At 34.5% G+C, this 16,270-nt stretch overlaps 2 protein-coding genes, 1 non-coding gene and 1 pseudogene across 4 annotated transcripts; all 4 read left to right on the top strand.

Moving 5' to 3' along the window:
• The first annotated feature begins 1,352 nt into the window (after positions 1–1,352).
• On the top strand, positions 1,353–4,847 carry LOC125188318 (septin and tuftelin-interacting protein 1 homolog 1-like). The gene is made up of 2 exons (XM_048085098.2): positions 1,353–1,508; positions 1,966–4,847. Exon 2 carries the CDS (start codon positions 1,974–1,976, stop codon positions 4,509–4,511), a length of 2,538 nt encoding a protein of 845 aa, XP_047941055.1. The 5' UTR covers positions 1,353–1,508; positions 1,966–1,973; the 3' UTR covers positions 4,512–4,847.
• Positions 4,848–6,692: 1,845 nt separating this feature from the next.
• TRNAQ-UUG (transfer RNA glutamine (anticodon UUG)) lies at positions 6,693–6,764 on the top strand. The gene has a single exon. It is a non-coding gene; the product is annotated as a tRNA-Gln (tRNA).
• A 3,057-nt stretch (positions 6,765–9,821) lies between these two features.
• Positions 9,822–13,410, top strand: LOC125186145 (putative protein S-acyltransferase 7; annotated as a pseudogene). Its single transcript, XR_016130953.1, has 5 exons — positions 9,822–10,204; positions 10,696–10,877; positions 11,921–12,211; positions 12,475–12,708; positions 12,821–13,410. The product of XR_016130953.1 is annotated as a putative protein S-acyltransferase 7 (transcript).
• Positions 13,411–14,250: 840 nt separating this feature from the next.
• On the top strand, positions 14,251–15,162 carry LOC125190694 (NAC domain-containing protein 83-like). Its single transcript, XM_048088061.2, has 3 exons — positions 14,251–14,484; positions 14,572–14,831; positions 14,917–15,162. Exons 1-3 carry the CDS (start codon positions 14,304–14,306, stop codon positions 15,076–15,078), a joined length of 603 nt encoding a protein of 200 aa, XP_047944018.1. The 5' UTR covers positions 14,251–14,303; the 3' UTR covers positions 15,079–15,162.
• The last annotated feature ends 1,108 nt before the right edge of the window (positions 15,163–16,270 follow it).

Raw genomic sequence — 16,270 nt, 5'->3', positions numbered from 1 at the left:
TGTTTTTATTTTCATGATTGCTGGTCTTCAGATATTTTTTAGTGGTCTTCTTAAATTAATGAATTGAAAAGTGACTATCTTAATTTCTCCTTTTTTATTGTCGTGAACTATTTTTCAAATGTTTTCCTTAATTTGTGCAGATTCAATTAATATGTTAAGCTAGCTCTCTCATGATTTGGAGTTGGGACCTTTCTAGCTTTGTTATTTTTTGGTCAGATTTATTTGTGTTCTTTTAGTATATCTTTGGCAGATTCAATATTATCGTTGTCTTGAGTCTTCATAACTCAAAAGTATTAAGAGTTTGTTGCTAATTTTTTTTTAGACAAAGTTTGTTGCTATTTTAATGCTACTGTTTTAGGGTAACTTTAGTCTCTTTTAGAGTACTGAGCATTTCTGATTATATAAAAAATGTTACTAGTAAGTGGTAACAATCAAATCACTGCTTTAGGGCGACCTACTATTTGGTGGCGAAATTGTTACAAATTCATAAATCCAAGTTTGGTGGATATTATCTTATTAAGTGCATGCATATAGTAGTTTAGTACTCGTACTAAATGATATGCTAGTTATCATTTTTGTGTCATAAAATATATCGGAATTTGTTTTTATATGCCTGATAATTTTAAATGCATCAGAAGCGGAAAGTTTATCCAGTTATATTTTAACAAATAATAAAATTTTAAGCTTGTGAAAAATATCAAATTTTGACAAAGATTTGTGAGTTATGTACCATTTTACCCTTTAAATAAAAAGTGAACTACACAAATAATTCCTGATATTTGAGAGTTAGACTTTTTTAGTCTCTGAACTTTAAAAATATCACGAGAAATCTATAAATTTAGAGGTTAATCACATATTTAATCTTTTTTTTTTTCACTTTTTCGACGTATTTTTGGACCGAAATGCCTCTCGGGACATGGAGGGCAGTTGCATACTCCACTAATTTTCTCTCTCTCTCTCTCTCACACTTTCTTCTCTATTTTATTTTCTCTTTATTCTAACTAGTATTTGATAATATTAATTTCGTAAAATACATGCCAAAAAATAAAGAACTGACCCAACTACCTTAGGGCGGACGGAATATAAGTTATTCTTAGGAATAAATAAAAATATTGTAATGAAATTTATACTATAATAAATAAAATATACTTAGCATAATCTAGTTTATTTTAATCGTATCATAAATGAAGCAAACTCAAATTCGGAGCCCTACTTGAATAAACCTGTCAATTTAAATTCAAGTCTTTCAGCTCAAGTAACACATTACCTAAACATCTCACAACTTGGATTCGACCCATTATATTATTCCAAAGCCCATAAAATAATGTAGCCCAAGAAATTGTTGTAATTGGGAGTAACTAAATAGTTATACACCTATTGCTATTTGGGGACATCTCTCCCACGATTCCGCCTCTCTCTCGCTTCTCCGACTCTCTGCCCTACCGCCGATTGAGCTCGACGCAACGACCGGACCCGAAAAACAGTCTCCTCTCTCCCTCAACCCAACAGTCAGTCATATTCTACTCGCTATTCATTCCTCTTAGCAATATCATTCTTAATTTTAGTTTTTACATATTTAGCAGATGATTTTAGACATTTTAGCTTGACTTGAAAACTTGGAATTGAAATTGGGGTTTCATATACTAGTATTATGATTATAACAAAACTACAAGATGTATTAATCGAGTTGAAAACTTGGAATTTTAATTATGGTTTGATATAATATAGTATTATGAGACTGGGAATTGAAATTAGGTTTTAAATGAGCTTTAGCATGGTTGGATACCCGATTAGGTAATTTTTCACCCAATTTGACAACCCTAATCGTTTCTTAGAAACGCTGCCTCTGTGCGAGCTACTTTTTGAATAAAACTAGGAAAATGGTTGTCATTTAATTTAATTATCATTGCATATACCCTACCTTAATTGTTAGTTGCTTGATTGGTGTTTGTAATTTTTTTCCAGACTAGAAGATGGATGAGTATCAGGAGAGGGAAAGGTTCGGCATGGATAATGATTATGATGATGGCCAGTGGATTGGTGGGGAGTTTTATGGCAAGCGCAAGCAGAAACGTGTGCAGACCAAAGACGATGTTCTTTACGGTGTGTTTGCTTCTGGTGATAGTGACTCTGACGAGGGGTTTGGGTCGAAGAACAAGCGCAGGAAGGATTCGTCTAAGAAGACTGACTACTCTAAGCCAGTCAGTTTTGTTTCAACTGGCACAGTTATGCCCAGTCAGGAGATTGAACATAATTCCAGGGAGGATAATGATGTAATGGAGGAGGATGTCAAACCTGCTGGTTTAGGTCTCGGATTTGGTTCTGCTGATTCGAAAAAGGCAAATGAAGACAAGGAAGAAGATGATGACTTCTTGCCTACTGCCTTTGGGAAGATTATCAGGGAAGGTGCGAAGTTACGGGAAGAGAAGGAAAAGGAGAAGGCTAGGGCAGCCAAAAAATCATCTCAAGCTAGCAAAAGGGACTTGGACCCAAATGGTGTTGGTGAATTTGAGAAGCATACCAAGGGTATTGGAATGAAGTTGCTTGAGAAGATGGGCTACAAGGGTGGTGGTCTTGGTAAAAATGAGCAGGGAATTACGGCTCCTATTGAGGCCAAGCTTCGGCCTAAGAATATGGGAATGGGTTTTAATGACTACAAAGAAGCCGTTCCTCCAGCAATACAGGAAGTAGATGAAAAATCTGTTCCACGTCCAAGCCATTCTTTAGAAGGTCGCACTAATGAAAAGCTTTGGTCCAAGAAAGTTTCAAAGAAGAAGGCTTATATAACAGCTGCAGAACTGTTGGCCCAGAAGGAAGAGAAAGGTTTTGAAGTTGTTCAGAAGGTTTTTGACATGAGAGGGCCACAAGTTCGGGTTTTGACAAATTTGGAAAACTTGAATGCAGAAGAAATGGCCAGGGAAAATGATGTCCCGATGCCAGAACTTCAGCATAATATCAAATTGATAGTTGATATAATTGAGCATGACATTCAGAAACTTGATAGTAATCTGAGAAACGAAAGGGAGACTGTGGTTGCTTTACAGAAGGAAAAAGAGAAGCTGCAAAAGGAGGCTGATGACCAGAAACAACGGCTTGGAAACATGGAGGAGATAATAGCTGTATTGGACCAATTGGGTGAGAAGAGCTCTTCAGGATTGTTAACTTTAGAATCACTTGCTAAATCATTTGTAGATTTACAGACAAGATTTCCGGATGAGTACACATTATGCAACTTATCTTGCATTGCGTGCTCACATGCTCTGCCTCTATTTATTAGAATATTTCAGGGATGGGACCCACTCCAGAATCCAACTCATGGAACTGAGGTTGTGTCATTGTGGAAGACACTGTTGCAAGGTAAAGATTCTTTGAATTTCTCAAGTACAGCTTCTCCATATGTGCAGCTGCTTATGGAAGTCGTATTTCCTGCTGTAAGAATATCTGGGACCAACTCTTGGCAGGCAAGGGACGCAGAGCCCATGCTTAGGTATTTGGATTCTTGGGAAGAACTTTTGCCTCCTTCTATCCTACAGGCCATACTCGACAACGTTGTTATGCCAAAAATATCAGCTGCTGTAGACTCTTGGGATCCGCGTAGAGAAACTATTCCCATCCATGAGTGGATCCACCCTTGGTTACCATTGTTGGGTCACAAGTTTGAGAATTGCTATCACACGATTCGCAATAGATTGGCCAGTGTTCTTCATGCTTGGCACCCAAGTGATGGATCAGCTTTTGCCATATTGTCTCCTTGGAAGACTGTCTTTGATCCTGCCAGTTGGGAGCACTTAATGGTTCGGTACATCATTCCAAAACTATTGACTGTCATGCATGAATTCCAGATAAATCCAGCCAATCAGAGTCTCGAACAATTTAATTGTGTCATGAAATGGGTGTCTGCTATTCCTACTCATCACATGCTGCAGTTAATGGATGTTTTCTTTAATAAGTGGCAAGAAGTGCTTTATCATTGGTTGTGTTCGAAACCAAATTTTGACGAAGTGACCCAGTGGTATCTCAACTGGAAAGAGCTCCTTCCTCGAGAACTTCAGGCAAATGAGCATATCCGGTATAGGCTTAATCTTGGTTTGGCCATGATGAACCAGGCGGTTGAAGGCATGGAGGTGGCTCCACCTGGATTGAAAGAGAATATTAGCTATCTCAGGGTGCGCGAGCAAAGGCAGTTTGAAACTCGGAAAAAAGCTGCTGCACAAGCTCAACATAGGACCATGCCAAGTTCCCATAATGAAATTCCAGCAGAGGGCACTAGTGGTGGAAACGAGATGAGCTTGAAAGAAGTTATTGAAATCTATGCTCAGCAAAATGGTTTGCTGTTCAAGCCCAAACCTGGTAGATTGCAAGATGGGCATCAAATATATGCATTTGGTAATATAAGCATAATTATAGACTCCCTCAACCAAAAGGTGTTTACCCAGGCCGAGGACAGATGGTCCCTCGTATCACTTGAGCAGCTGCTGGAATTGCAAAGTCGTTCCAAGATGAGGCGATAATGAGCTTCAGAAACTCCTTAAAAGTACATCCGTGAGAAACATAGCCATAATTGCATGTGACATTTTATATCCACTTTATTTCCTGGTTCAGAAATCTAATTTTGCCTCTCTGCAGATCCGTACCTTATTATTAAGATACATACAATGATGAATTGTTCCCGTGACTTCTTTTTAACTTGTGGAATTAGTAGATAGTTTTAGTTCCTAGTTGGCTAGCTTCATAGGGTTTTACTTTAACTGTCCTTATAAGAGTTGGCTACTGTGAAAAAAGAATATTATTGCTCATGTTTGAATGTTAGCAAATGGTCTTTGTTGAGGCCATATCCTCATGGCTAAGTCTTCTCTATAATTGGTGCTTGATCTATTTAAGTTCGTATTGAAATGCTAACTCGTAGTCACTGCTTAGGCGTTAAACTGCACAATTCTCTTCGCAATTCTGTTATTCTGTCTGGTTCAGCTTGGCCTCTAGATCTTACTATAACCATTTGAGTAAAACACTAAAACGGTAATCATCAGGTGAAGTTGCAAGATGCTACTACTCTTTAGTTTGCTAATTAAGATAGATTTTGTGGAAACTGAATATTAAAGATGATTGACGTATGCTCTCTTATCGCTGTACGCGGCCGTGCTAGTTTGGTCATCTGAAAGACATGTGAGATGTGTAGCTCTTTCTTTAGCTTACTTTCAGAGAAATTATGACACAGGTGGTTAATTTGAACAAACCTGTGGCCTAGCTATTGTGTGTTTCTCTCAAGGTGGACCTAGGTATATTGATTTGAGTATATAATCGAACCAGTTTATATTTATTTACGACTGTGAGTGGATGATAGTTAACTAGTACTGTTGATTATATGCTTTATCATTATTCATATTATCAATGATTTTTATCTAGGAGTAAGTAAATGCAATTTAATTGTTTATGGATTAGAGATTGTTTGATGATTTTTTGGAGTTCTTGCTGAAAAATGTCTGCTCTTTTGGTCATTGATAAGAAATAGGACTAGTTAGTTATTTGATGCATTCTGTTTCCTTAGCTTGTACTGGAGATATTAATTTTCTTTTTAGGAATTGATTTGAAGAATCACAGATGGGGTCACTATTTTATTTGTGGGTATGGTGCCTTTGATCGTCTTCACTTCTGCCGTGAGTTTCGAGCTTGGGCAGTCTCATGACTTTTTTTTGATAAAATTCATACCCTGCTTTTGTGCTTTGAGATTATGGGCGTTGTTTTAGATTAGTTTAGCTGTCTTTTGCAGCTTCCTTCTTCACAAAGGTTTCTCAAATAATGTCTGTATTATTCTCACCCCATGATTTTAGGGTGTTTCCTGAAGTATTATAGAAGTTATTATCTCATTTGGTAGTTGGTACTTTATTACTTTCGACACTAATACTTTTTCTTAGTACTACTATACCTTATGAAAATAAACTCACAACTAGGTTATGCAATGAGCCAGTCACTGGATGAGAAATTAATTGAAGAAGATTTAATTTTTATTCTGCCCCTTGATTTGAAGTTAAATATGAAAACGATAAAAGAAGTTGAGTGAACTAATTTTTAGGCTTTATACAATCAACGATGAACATTTGCAGTCCCTATGCTTGCAAAATATCATTTGCCGCCTTCAGATTATACCATTTGCCCGTTCCAGGTGCCTTGTTACTTTTTGACCTAATTTTCGGACAAAAGCTCTCCTCAATTTTCAGATTATATCATTTGCGGACATTTTTGTACACTAACTCCCCAAAAGTAGGCACCTTTTTCTGACACTTTTTCCTAAGATATTGAATTACATGTGTGTCATTTAAAATTCCTTCAAGCTTGATTTGTGAAACAAAGGTGAAATTTGGTATGGAAGGTAATGGATGTGGCGGTGGAAACTGAAACTAGGGTTCGCACAAATGACAATTTTTATGATTATCTCTATGTTAGAAGATGAATAAACTTGACGAAAACATAATTCAATACTACTTCTCCACTTTTTCACGTCAAATGACATACACAACATACACATTACGAAAATATAATTCAATATCTTGGGAAATCAAAGAGTCAGAACCATTTTTGGAGAGTAATGTATATAAAAAATGCCCTTTAGACTTTTGGGGGTGTTTTTGTCGGAACTCGGATTGATATTTTGAGTGATTTGTTATTATGAATATGTATGTTATGGCAAAGCAAGAGGTTCTATGGTGTAGTGGTTAGCACTCTGGACTTTGAATCCAGCGACCTGGGTTCGACTCCCGGTAGGACCTACTCCATACAGTAGTAAATTTCTTTTTTGAGTTAAGAAAAATATTGGGCCTCAATTTGGAGACAAGCCCAAAATAATGTTCAAAGTGCAATGCATTTTTTTATGTCATACCTGACATAAACTTGATCTAAGTTTTAGAGACCAATGAGCACGCCCCCGTTCGATACACTTTTAGTGTTTGTTTTATTTTGAATATTTAGTTTGATTACGATACAATAAAAAATATTATTAACATTTTTAATTTTATAAATTTGCGTTTGTTTTATTTTGAATATTTAGTTTGGTTATAATAAAATAAAAACTGTTATTAGCATTTTCAATTTTATAAATTTCATTAAAGTTTAATTTATTAGGTTCTTGTACCAATGCATTTTGTTTCATTAGGTCATTTTACAATTTTATTTTCATTAAGTTCTTATACTTTTATCAGGTCATTTAGATCATTAGGTCCTTTATACAAATGCATTTTGATTTAAAAGGTTCTTATACTTTTATTTTTAATTTTGCTGAATCTTTATTGAACAAATTTAACAATTTAATTAACTTTTATTGTGTTAATTAAATTCAATTATTTATCTTTTTTTTCTTATATTTGTTTTGAAATTAGTTCAGTTGCAATATCGACTCATGAATCATCTGAAAAATGGAAAAAATCATCTGAAAAATGGAAAAATTTATTGATATTGCTTGTTATCAACTTACAAATTTATCATATTTCAATAAATATTGAATCGATATTGCAACTAAAATTAAATATTAAAATATTTAAGAGAAAAAATTTAATCAACACAATAAAAGTTAATTAAATTATAAAATTTGTTAAATAAAGATCCAACTAAAAAACTTCTAAAATCAAAATATTATAGTATAAGAATCTAATAAATAAATTGTAAAAATATTTAATAAAATTAAAATGCATTGTAAATAAAAAAATTTATAGAAGAAAGTACAAAGACCTGTTTTTCACTTTTTACTATTCATCAGTTGTTAGATTAAGTGGAAGATAAAATTTGAAAACTGTATTTACTCACGTCAAAAGAAATACTACACGTTTCGTTTGGGTGGGAAAAATAAGAGGAATTAGGAATAACATTTTGATTCCTAATTTTGAGGTTTATTATCCGGCAATTTCTAAACGGATTCTCTTATCAAATTTTGCATACCTAAAAATGAAAGAAAATGACTTAAAGAAGTTTCTATAATCTTGGATGTTGATTTATTCGTCTAATGGATCTGATTTGGTCACATAATTGGAAACAAAAAGTTGCGTCCTAGTAAATTTTAAAACACTCTAACAAAAAAATGAATTCCTAAAATATCGAAACATTTTCATTAGAAATTCACGTGTTTAGGAAAAGATAAGCTATTTTCTCTAAAATAAATATAGTTGTTCCTATTATCATAGCCGTATATGGATATGAATTTCACTTGTGCAATATAATGGTCTTTTAATCATCACCTACCTATACAGTAAACGCAATCTTAATGAATAAGTGTCATCAACCATACCAATTTTGAATTTTTTTTATTGATTTTATGTCCTCAACGTTGAAAACTCGATTATTCATATGGTTTTAAATTTAGTTCTAAGCTTTTGAGTATATCCAATCTAAGCCTGATACCGAGTGAATTTTGGATACTTCATACTCAATATCTGAAATTATGGATTCGCGTGATTGATGTAAATGACTTTTTTTTAAAGTTTCAGATACCTAAGTATTACCCGATTATAGATTTGTGCATTTGTATTTATAGTTATAAATATTTTTTTTAATCTAAGATAGGGCCATAGTCACATAGCGTAAATTTATTTAATGACTCCTAATTTTGACAATGTTTTCTTGCTACATTTTTTCAAATTTAAGTTTTCTTCGCTCATCCCGATGCGCCACTACTACATTCCAAAAGTTCCTTATTTTAAAAATAAGTAAAATCTATTATTAAAACTAATATCGTTAAAACTAGTACTCTCTCCGTCAAAACTAATATCATTGAGAAAATAAAGTTAGTATTGAAATTAAACTTTGAACTTGTGTGTTTGTGAGTTGGCTAAACAGTAGAGTGGTAATACCCGAGGTCAAAGGTCTTGGGTTCGAATTTACTATGATGCGGTCTTTGAATTCTTTCATTTGCCCATTAAAAAATAATACTCCCTCCATCCCACTTTAGGAATCGAATTCTAAAGTGGGACGAACGGAGTAATAATTAGATTTTAAATATGGAACAATAGTCAATAAATATTATGTCAATTTTAATAGTAGTAACTTATTATACTTATCACAAATTAGTTTATATAAACAGAATAAATATGAAACATGATAATATTAGATTTGCGGGTACCCGCATTGGATATTTTGGTAAATACGTGTCAAATACTCCCTCCGTCCCAGATTTATAGTAACATTTTGCCATAAAAGTCCGTCCCACATTTGGAGTAACATTTAGAATTTACTATATTTGCACATAAAATTTTACCCCATTATTCACTAAAATTACACCCAAATGTCATTATCTATATTAAAATAAATCAAAACAAAAATAAAAAACCAAAAAGTCAAAGATGGACCCACCTTCAACCAACTCATTTCATTTATTACACACTCCATCATCTCACTCCACCATCTCATTCCACCATCTCATTTCATTTATCACACACTCCACATCTCACTTCATTAATTACACACTCTACCAATTCCTTAAAATATGTGTCATAACTAAATGTTACTACAAATGTGGAACGGAGGGAGTATTAAATAGTAGAAAATTGTAAAAATTTCAAATTTAAATACCCGATTTTTAGATACGGGTACCGACGAGTACCCGAATTTACACGACTAATCATCCTAAATTAAGAGATAAGAAACCTCAATAAAAAAAAAGGAGGATTAATGAGTGTAAATGGGTAAATAGTTGTAGCACTGCCCATTTGATAAAAAAAAACCTCCATAAAGTCTCATTAATCCTAAATCAATCTTTAAATTTAATTGAACCGGATTCACTACAAAATAATCTAAAATCGCATTCAATTTCTTGCATCCTATCCTATCGATATTTGGTTATATTACTTTGAATTATAAAGAGCAAAGCATTTCCGTTGGGAAAATAAAAGTGGGCCGTCATTTCCCGGCGACTGACGTCAGTGGTCGTGGTCAAACGATCTTCTACAACTCGCTGTTCATCGAAGACTTTCCAAGCCGTCTTCGACTATTCTATTCATAAAATTCGCGGCTCCCATTCATTTTCCCCCTGCTGACTTTTTCACACCTCAATTCAATATTCGCAACCATCATTTTGCACTCCGTTTTTCTCTTGTTCGGGGAAGAAGATAGGCTCTACTTGCTTGTTACAACTGAAAAGCTAGAACACAGAGAGGGAGAGATGAATACAGTGGGCGGCGCGGTGGAGATGGTCAGGAAATACAAGGCGTGGGAGGGCAGTAATGTAAATTCAATCGCTTCTCTACCTGCCCTTTTCATTGAATCAGGGTTTTATCTGCTTATTGACTGTTTTTCATCTTGAATTTGGATTAGTTTGAATTAATTTTATTAGATTTGTGTTTTGTTAGGGGAAGCTTTGATTTGATATGCCTTTTCTTCCTTATATTGTTTGAGGAATAGGGAAGGGGAAATTAGTTTATCACCTTATTTTAGCCTCAAACCAAATGTGTTTTTCTTTAGCCATTGGAGTTGCTTGAATGTTGTGATGGCTTGAATTTCTTCTTATGCATTGTCAAGCACCTTAAACTCTAATTTAAATAGATATGTTTAACCAAGCTTATGGATTAGACTTACCTTGAAGTGTATGATAGTAGATATACAGAATTGTTGTTGGTTCTACCTTCAACAAGTCTTAGGTCTATATCCCTCTCGATTAGTACGACGCTGTAGAAAAGTGTTGTCAATCTTTCTGAAGATGGTGTTTTTTTCTTGCAGAAATTCTGTCTTGGGGGAAGGTTTATTTTCGGCCGGATGTAAGATCGATATTTCTAACAGTGTTTCTTATAGTTGCTCCTGCTGCTGTCTTCTGCGTGTTCGTTGCAAGGAAACTGCTGGATGATTTTTCTGGTGATTGGGGAATTGCAGTTTTAGTTGTATTTATCGTCGAGACAGTATTTGTAAGTTCTATTCCAACCCTGAAATCTTACAGTTGTCTGGAATTTTTCTATTAGTCCAGCCACTAACAAGTTATATTAGGATGAATCTTCACACAGTAGTCTAGCACGGCTGCAGTGATAATTGGGAACTCTCTATGGCGTCTATCCTTCTAAACTTTTACTCTTTCTTGCTTAACAGTACTAGTACACTGTCTTTTTGTTAGGCCTCAATCGGATTCTATATTAAGAGCTATGCCTAGCTTCATTTTATGTATGGATTCGAATACAAGAGAAGTTCATAAGTTTCATCCAAGAGAGCACTGGGAAAATAGTCGTGAATATCGAAAAACTGTTGAAACTCAATTTTTCTTGAACCAGCATGTGTTTCTGTTGGATGAATTTTAGTACTCCTAGAATAAACTAGTTGAAGAATCTTCACATGTGACTAAAGAACTGAATTTGCGTAAAGAAGGATGGGATCATGGTTCTTTGGGACAGCCTATTAGATTAGTAGATAGGAGTGATGGATTTGCTAGATGGAGTATTACATATGAAAATCTTGATACTTTGTTCTAGAACTATTGTTGTTACGACTGTAAAGTAAGGTTTATGGAAATGGACCTTCATTCAGACTTGCGACAAGTTGTATCATAGAAAGTAGAAGTGCATTTTGCTTGTGAAACTATGGAAAATAATGAGAAATATGGAGAACAGCTGTGTGCTCCTAGAATACCACTCCCTCCGTCCCACTTTAGCAGTCCCGGTTTACCATTTTTGGGTGTCCCACTTTAGGAATCCCGGTTGGAATATTCCATAAATGGTAATAGGCCCCACATTCCACTAACCTTTTTCCACTCACGTAAAAATAGGACTCACATTCCACTATCTTTTTTCACCAACTTTCCTTTACATTTCTTAAAACCCGTGCCGAACTCAAATGGAACTCCTAAAGAGGGACGCAGGAAGTATTTTTTTAAAAAATAAGTTCTGGGAATAAAGTAAGAGCTTGATTGCAATATTGAAGTGTGTTTAGTAAGATGGAGTAATCTTTTGTGCTATTCCAGGTTTTGGTGCTGCTTCTGTTGACTTCTGGAAGGGACCCCGGTATTATTCCTCGCAATGCTCAACCTCCCGAACCGGAAACGTATGATAATAGTATGGAATTGGGCTCTGGCCAAACGCCTCGCTTGCCTCGTACAAAAGATGTTATAGTTAATGGAGCTACTGTGAAAGTCAAATACTGCGACACTTGTATGCTGTACAGGCCTCCACGCTGCTCACATTGTTCGATATGTGACAACTGTGTGGAACGATTTGATCATCACTGTCCCTGGGTTGGACAATGTATTGGACTGGTAAGTTATGTTTTTTTAATTTTCGGGCACTTTTGTTATTTACTTCCGTTAAAGCTCCTCAATCAAGCTCTCACTATATTTATACTTTGAAATAAAGTTATATAGATGTGTTTTCAGGGAGTAATATTCCATTCGGTGAAGATTTCTTGTTATAATTAATTGTTCAACACGTCAATCTATCTGAAGATACGCACACAAAGATATATGTATATGTGTGTGTGTGTTTCACATTGTGTTTAAACTGTTCTTGATTTTGGATGCAGAGGAATTATCGGTTCTTTTACATGTTTGTCTTTTCCACAATGCTGCTTGCCTTGTACGTTCATGGGTTTTGCTGGGTGTACATTGTAAAGATAAGGGACAGCGAGAATTCCTCCATATGGAAAGCTATGACTAAAACACCCGCCTCCATCGCACTCATTATTTACACATTCCTGGGACTCTGGTTCGTAGGAGGGCTCTCGATCTTCCATCTCTACCTCATCGCAACAAACCAGGTGATTTGCACATACCACTCCCTGTTTTCGGTATATTTATAGGGGCGACCCTTGTAGATCTCATGGTTGATTTTTGATCATGGTTTTTATTTTTTATTTTTTTTCTCTACAGACGACATATGAGAACTTTAGATACCAATATAGCAGACGTGGCAACCCCTACAACAGAGGAATGGTTGGAAACTTTATGGATATCTTCTGTGGCAGTATTCCTAAATCAAAGAATGATTTCCGGGCGAAGGTGCAAAGGAAGCAGCCTATGATGCCTTCACACTCAGTGGGTGCTAGTTTTGACAGTACGACCTTGGCAGTTTCCAAGAGTCTGCAAGGGAAGTCAATATGGGACGAGGCGAATGACAGAGCCCTCGCCATAGGGTCGAACCGGGTAACCCTTTCTAGTAATGGTGATAGTGCAACAGAATATCAGCAATACTTGTAAAGTAATGATATTGTGAAGCAAGAACATTGAGCCAACTGGCGGCCGGATTGGTGTTTGTGCATATGTAGTTGTTTCAATAGAATTCGGTTTTGCTATTCTCCATCTGTCTGTCTGTTTCTTCAATTTATTGATATTGGATTTAGAAGAGTAGCAGAGATGCATTTGACCTCAGCCTTGTGCTTTTCTTGCTGTGTGGAATGTAAATCACTTGTTTTTAGAGGAAAGAGTTGAATAACAAAGGTGAGACATTTGGAACTGTACAACCTCTATAGTGCTACACCAGCAGCAATATAATAATAACATGCTTTTTTTAATAAATACCAGAATATTTGTTTTTGTAATTAATTACATAGAAAGAAAGCGATTGTACAATTGATTTTTAGTTCATAGAATAAAAGAAAAGGTTTAATTTGAAAAAATATACATCAATAATAAATATGAACAAGAAAAGCAACTTCTTCTACATGAAGGAAAGAACATATGCAACCCTCTTTCAAGTCAATTTCCTCCTCCAACTCAATCTTTTGAAGGATTTTCACTTTTTAAAAAAGTATAACCCTTTTCCATTCTTTGATATTTGCTTTCAACCTCAATCCATATATTATTCCAAATATACCAATAAAATGCCCCCTTCAACGTGAACTACTAGTGGAAGTGGAAAAGTTTATAACAAAAATCACTTGCAATAAATTCTAGATTAAATCCTTGTGTAATGAATTTAATTTATTTTTCCTACGTGATTAATCTGTAAAATGTCTACAAAATCGAAATTATAACTGTAATTAACAAACACACTGATCACCAGTATCTGTTCCTGGTTGGTCATAATTAGAAAAAGAAGATTATATACCTACTAAGGAAAAGAAGGAATCAGATTTCAATCTTTATGACATGAATCTTATATTATATTGGAGAAGTGAACTTTAGATGTCAGAAATCCATAATTTAAAGTAACTAGTAATTAGATGCAGTGTTTGAATTTGTGGCAAAAGCAGTTCCTTCAACAAAAAGAAATTGTTATGCAAACAAGTAAATATCATTATCTCTCCTTAAACATTAATTAATGAATAACATCTCCATATATAAAAGCTCCAAAGAGCATACCTTCCGTGCAACCTCGCAGGCTATCTCAGCTCTCTCTCATCTCATCGTTGACATGGAGAAGTTGAGTTTAGTGAGAGAAGGAGAGAGCAAACTGCCCCCGGGATTTCGATTTCAACCCACGGATGAAGAGATCGTCTTCCAATATTTGTCGCGTAAAACATTTAATCATCCCATGCCTGCTCTAGTGATCCCTGAACTCGACGTCTTCACTTATGATCCATGGGAGCTTCCAGGTAATATATATACATCTCATTTTCATACTTTTTTCATCGTAAAAATTAAATATTTGCAAATTTGAAACAATAAGTATAAATTTGTAGGTGATGGAGAGCAGGAGATGTATTTTTTTTGTAACAAGGAAGGTAGGAAAATGGGGAGAGGAAGTGAATGTGGTGTTTGGAAGGCTAGCGGTTCGGCCAAACGAATAATTTGTTCGAAAAAGATGCCCATTATTGGGATCAGAAAATCATACGTATTTCATAGACGAACAAAGCATCGTTGTGCTGTTAGAACTGATTGGATCATGCATGAGTACTGCCTTGCTCTTTCACAAAGTCAGCAAACACATGCGACTGACCAGGTATTCCTTCTAGCTGTGATACCAATTTAACGTAATTCATAAGAGAGCAGTATTAATTTATTTTTTGGTACAATTATGTTTGCAGGGTTGCTTGGTTCGAATAGGAAACTGGACGTTGTGTCGCGTAATTTTTAAGAAAGCGAGAGTTAGTGAAGTGGGAGTGGATGATTTCTCGAGTGATTCTTCTTCTTCTTCTTCTTGTTCTTCATCTGATTCTAGTATTTTTTCGGATGTTTCTTCGGGTTAGAATATTAATCTACTGATAATGTATTGTATTCCTCAAAAGGTTCATGAATTATATTCTATGAAATTGCAGTGATTTTGTGGTGTATCATAACAAAAGCAGTTAATTGAGTAGCTATGTTGTGTCGAAATATGATTAATTTTATTGGAACAAATTGAGCATAATTAATTTTAATGTTACTCATAGTCACTCGCAATTTGAGAGGTTGAATTTTAATATGATTTTTTTTTTATTTCATTTTCGTATAGATATGTATTTGTAAAAGTTTCATGAGAATATTGCATTGAATGGTAGGGCGAAAGCACATTGAGCATAATTTTTCTTTTTAATTTTTTTTTGGAAATTATCTTTAACCTTTGTCGAGTTGAAATACCAAAAGTTGGAGGAAGGGAATTAAGATGGTGAAATCACAGATAAAATGAAAAAAAATGGGCGCATGAATAGTTTGAGGAAATAGAAGAAATTGTTTCAATAAGAGAAAGATTGAAGTATTCAAAAAGTTACTGTACTAGACTAGCACAGTTAGTGACGGAACCAAGAATTCGAATAAGCTGGTGCTGAACTTTAAATAAGAAAGGAGGGATATTATATTGGCCAACGATAGACCATCATAGAATGGACTGCTGAGCTAAGAAAAACCGATCCTTACCGCTTCCGATACTCCCTTCGTCCCATTAAAAATAAAGAATTTTCCCTTTCAAATTGTCTCACTAAAAATGAAACCTTTCATAAAAAGGAAATACCATCATTTCTACTTTTATCATCTCTCTTACTTTATTCTCTCTTTATTAACTCACGAAACAACATTACATAAAATCATGTGCCGAAAAACAAACATTTCATATTTAATGTGACGGAGGGAGTAATAAATAATAATAATAATAATAATAATAATAATAATAATAAATAAATAAATAAAATTTCAATAAATATATATTATCAAATTCATACAAATCATATAACATAAATTACAACTCAAATATATAACTAATTGTTTTCAAAATCAATAAAAATAAATTATAATTCATATTTTAATTTCATAATTACTAAAATTGTAATTTTCTGAATCAGATAAGTTAAATACAGTTCAGAGCCTCAATTTAATGAAGTAAAAAAATTTTCTTCAAATTAATTGAAAAATTAGTCGATACTTTAATTAGATTTGACAAAAAGATAGGTTTATACTCCCTCCGTC

Source organism: Salvia hispanica, chromosome 5 (genome assembly GCF_029641045.1).
Source record: "Salvia hispanica isolate PSC_SH4W2 chromosome 5, Shi_PSC_v1, whole genome shotgun sequence".
Classification (NCBI taxonomy): domain Eukaryota; kingdom Viridiplantae; phylum Streptophyta; class Magnoliopsida; order Lamiales; family Lamiaceae; genus Salvia; species Salvia hispanica.
Note: the sequence above shows the minus strand (reverse complement) of the source record. Positions and strands in the feature narration are given on the sequence as shown.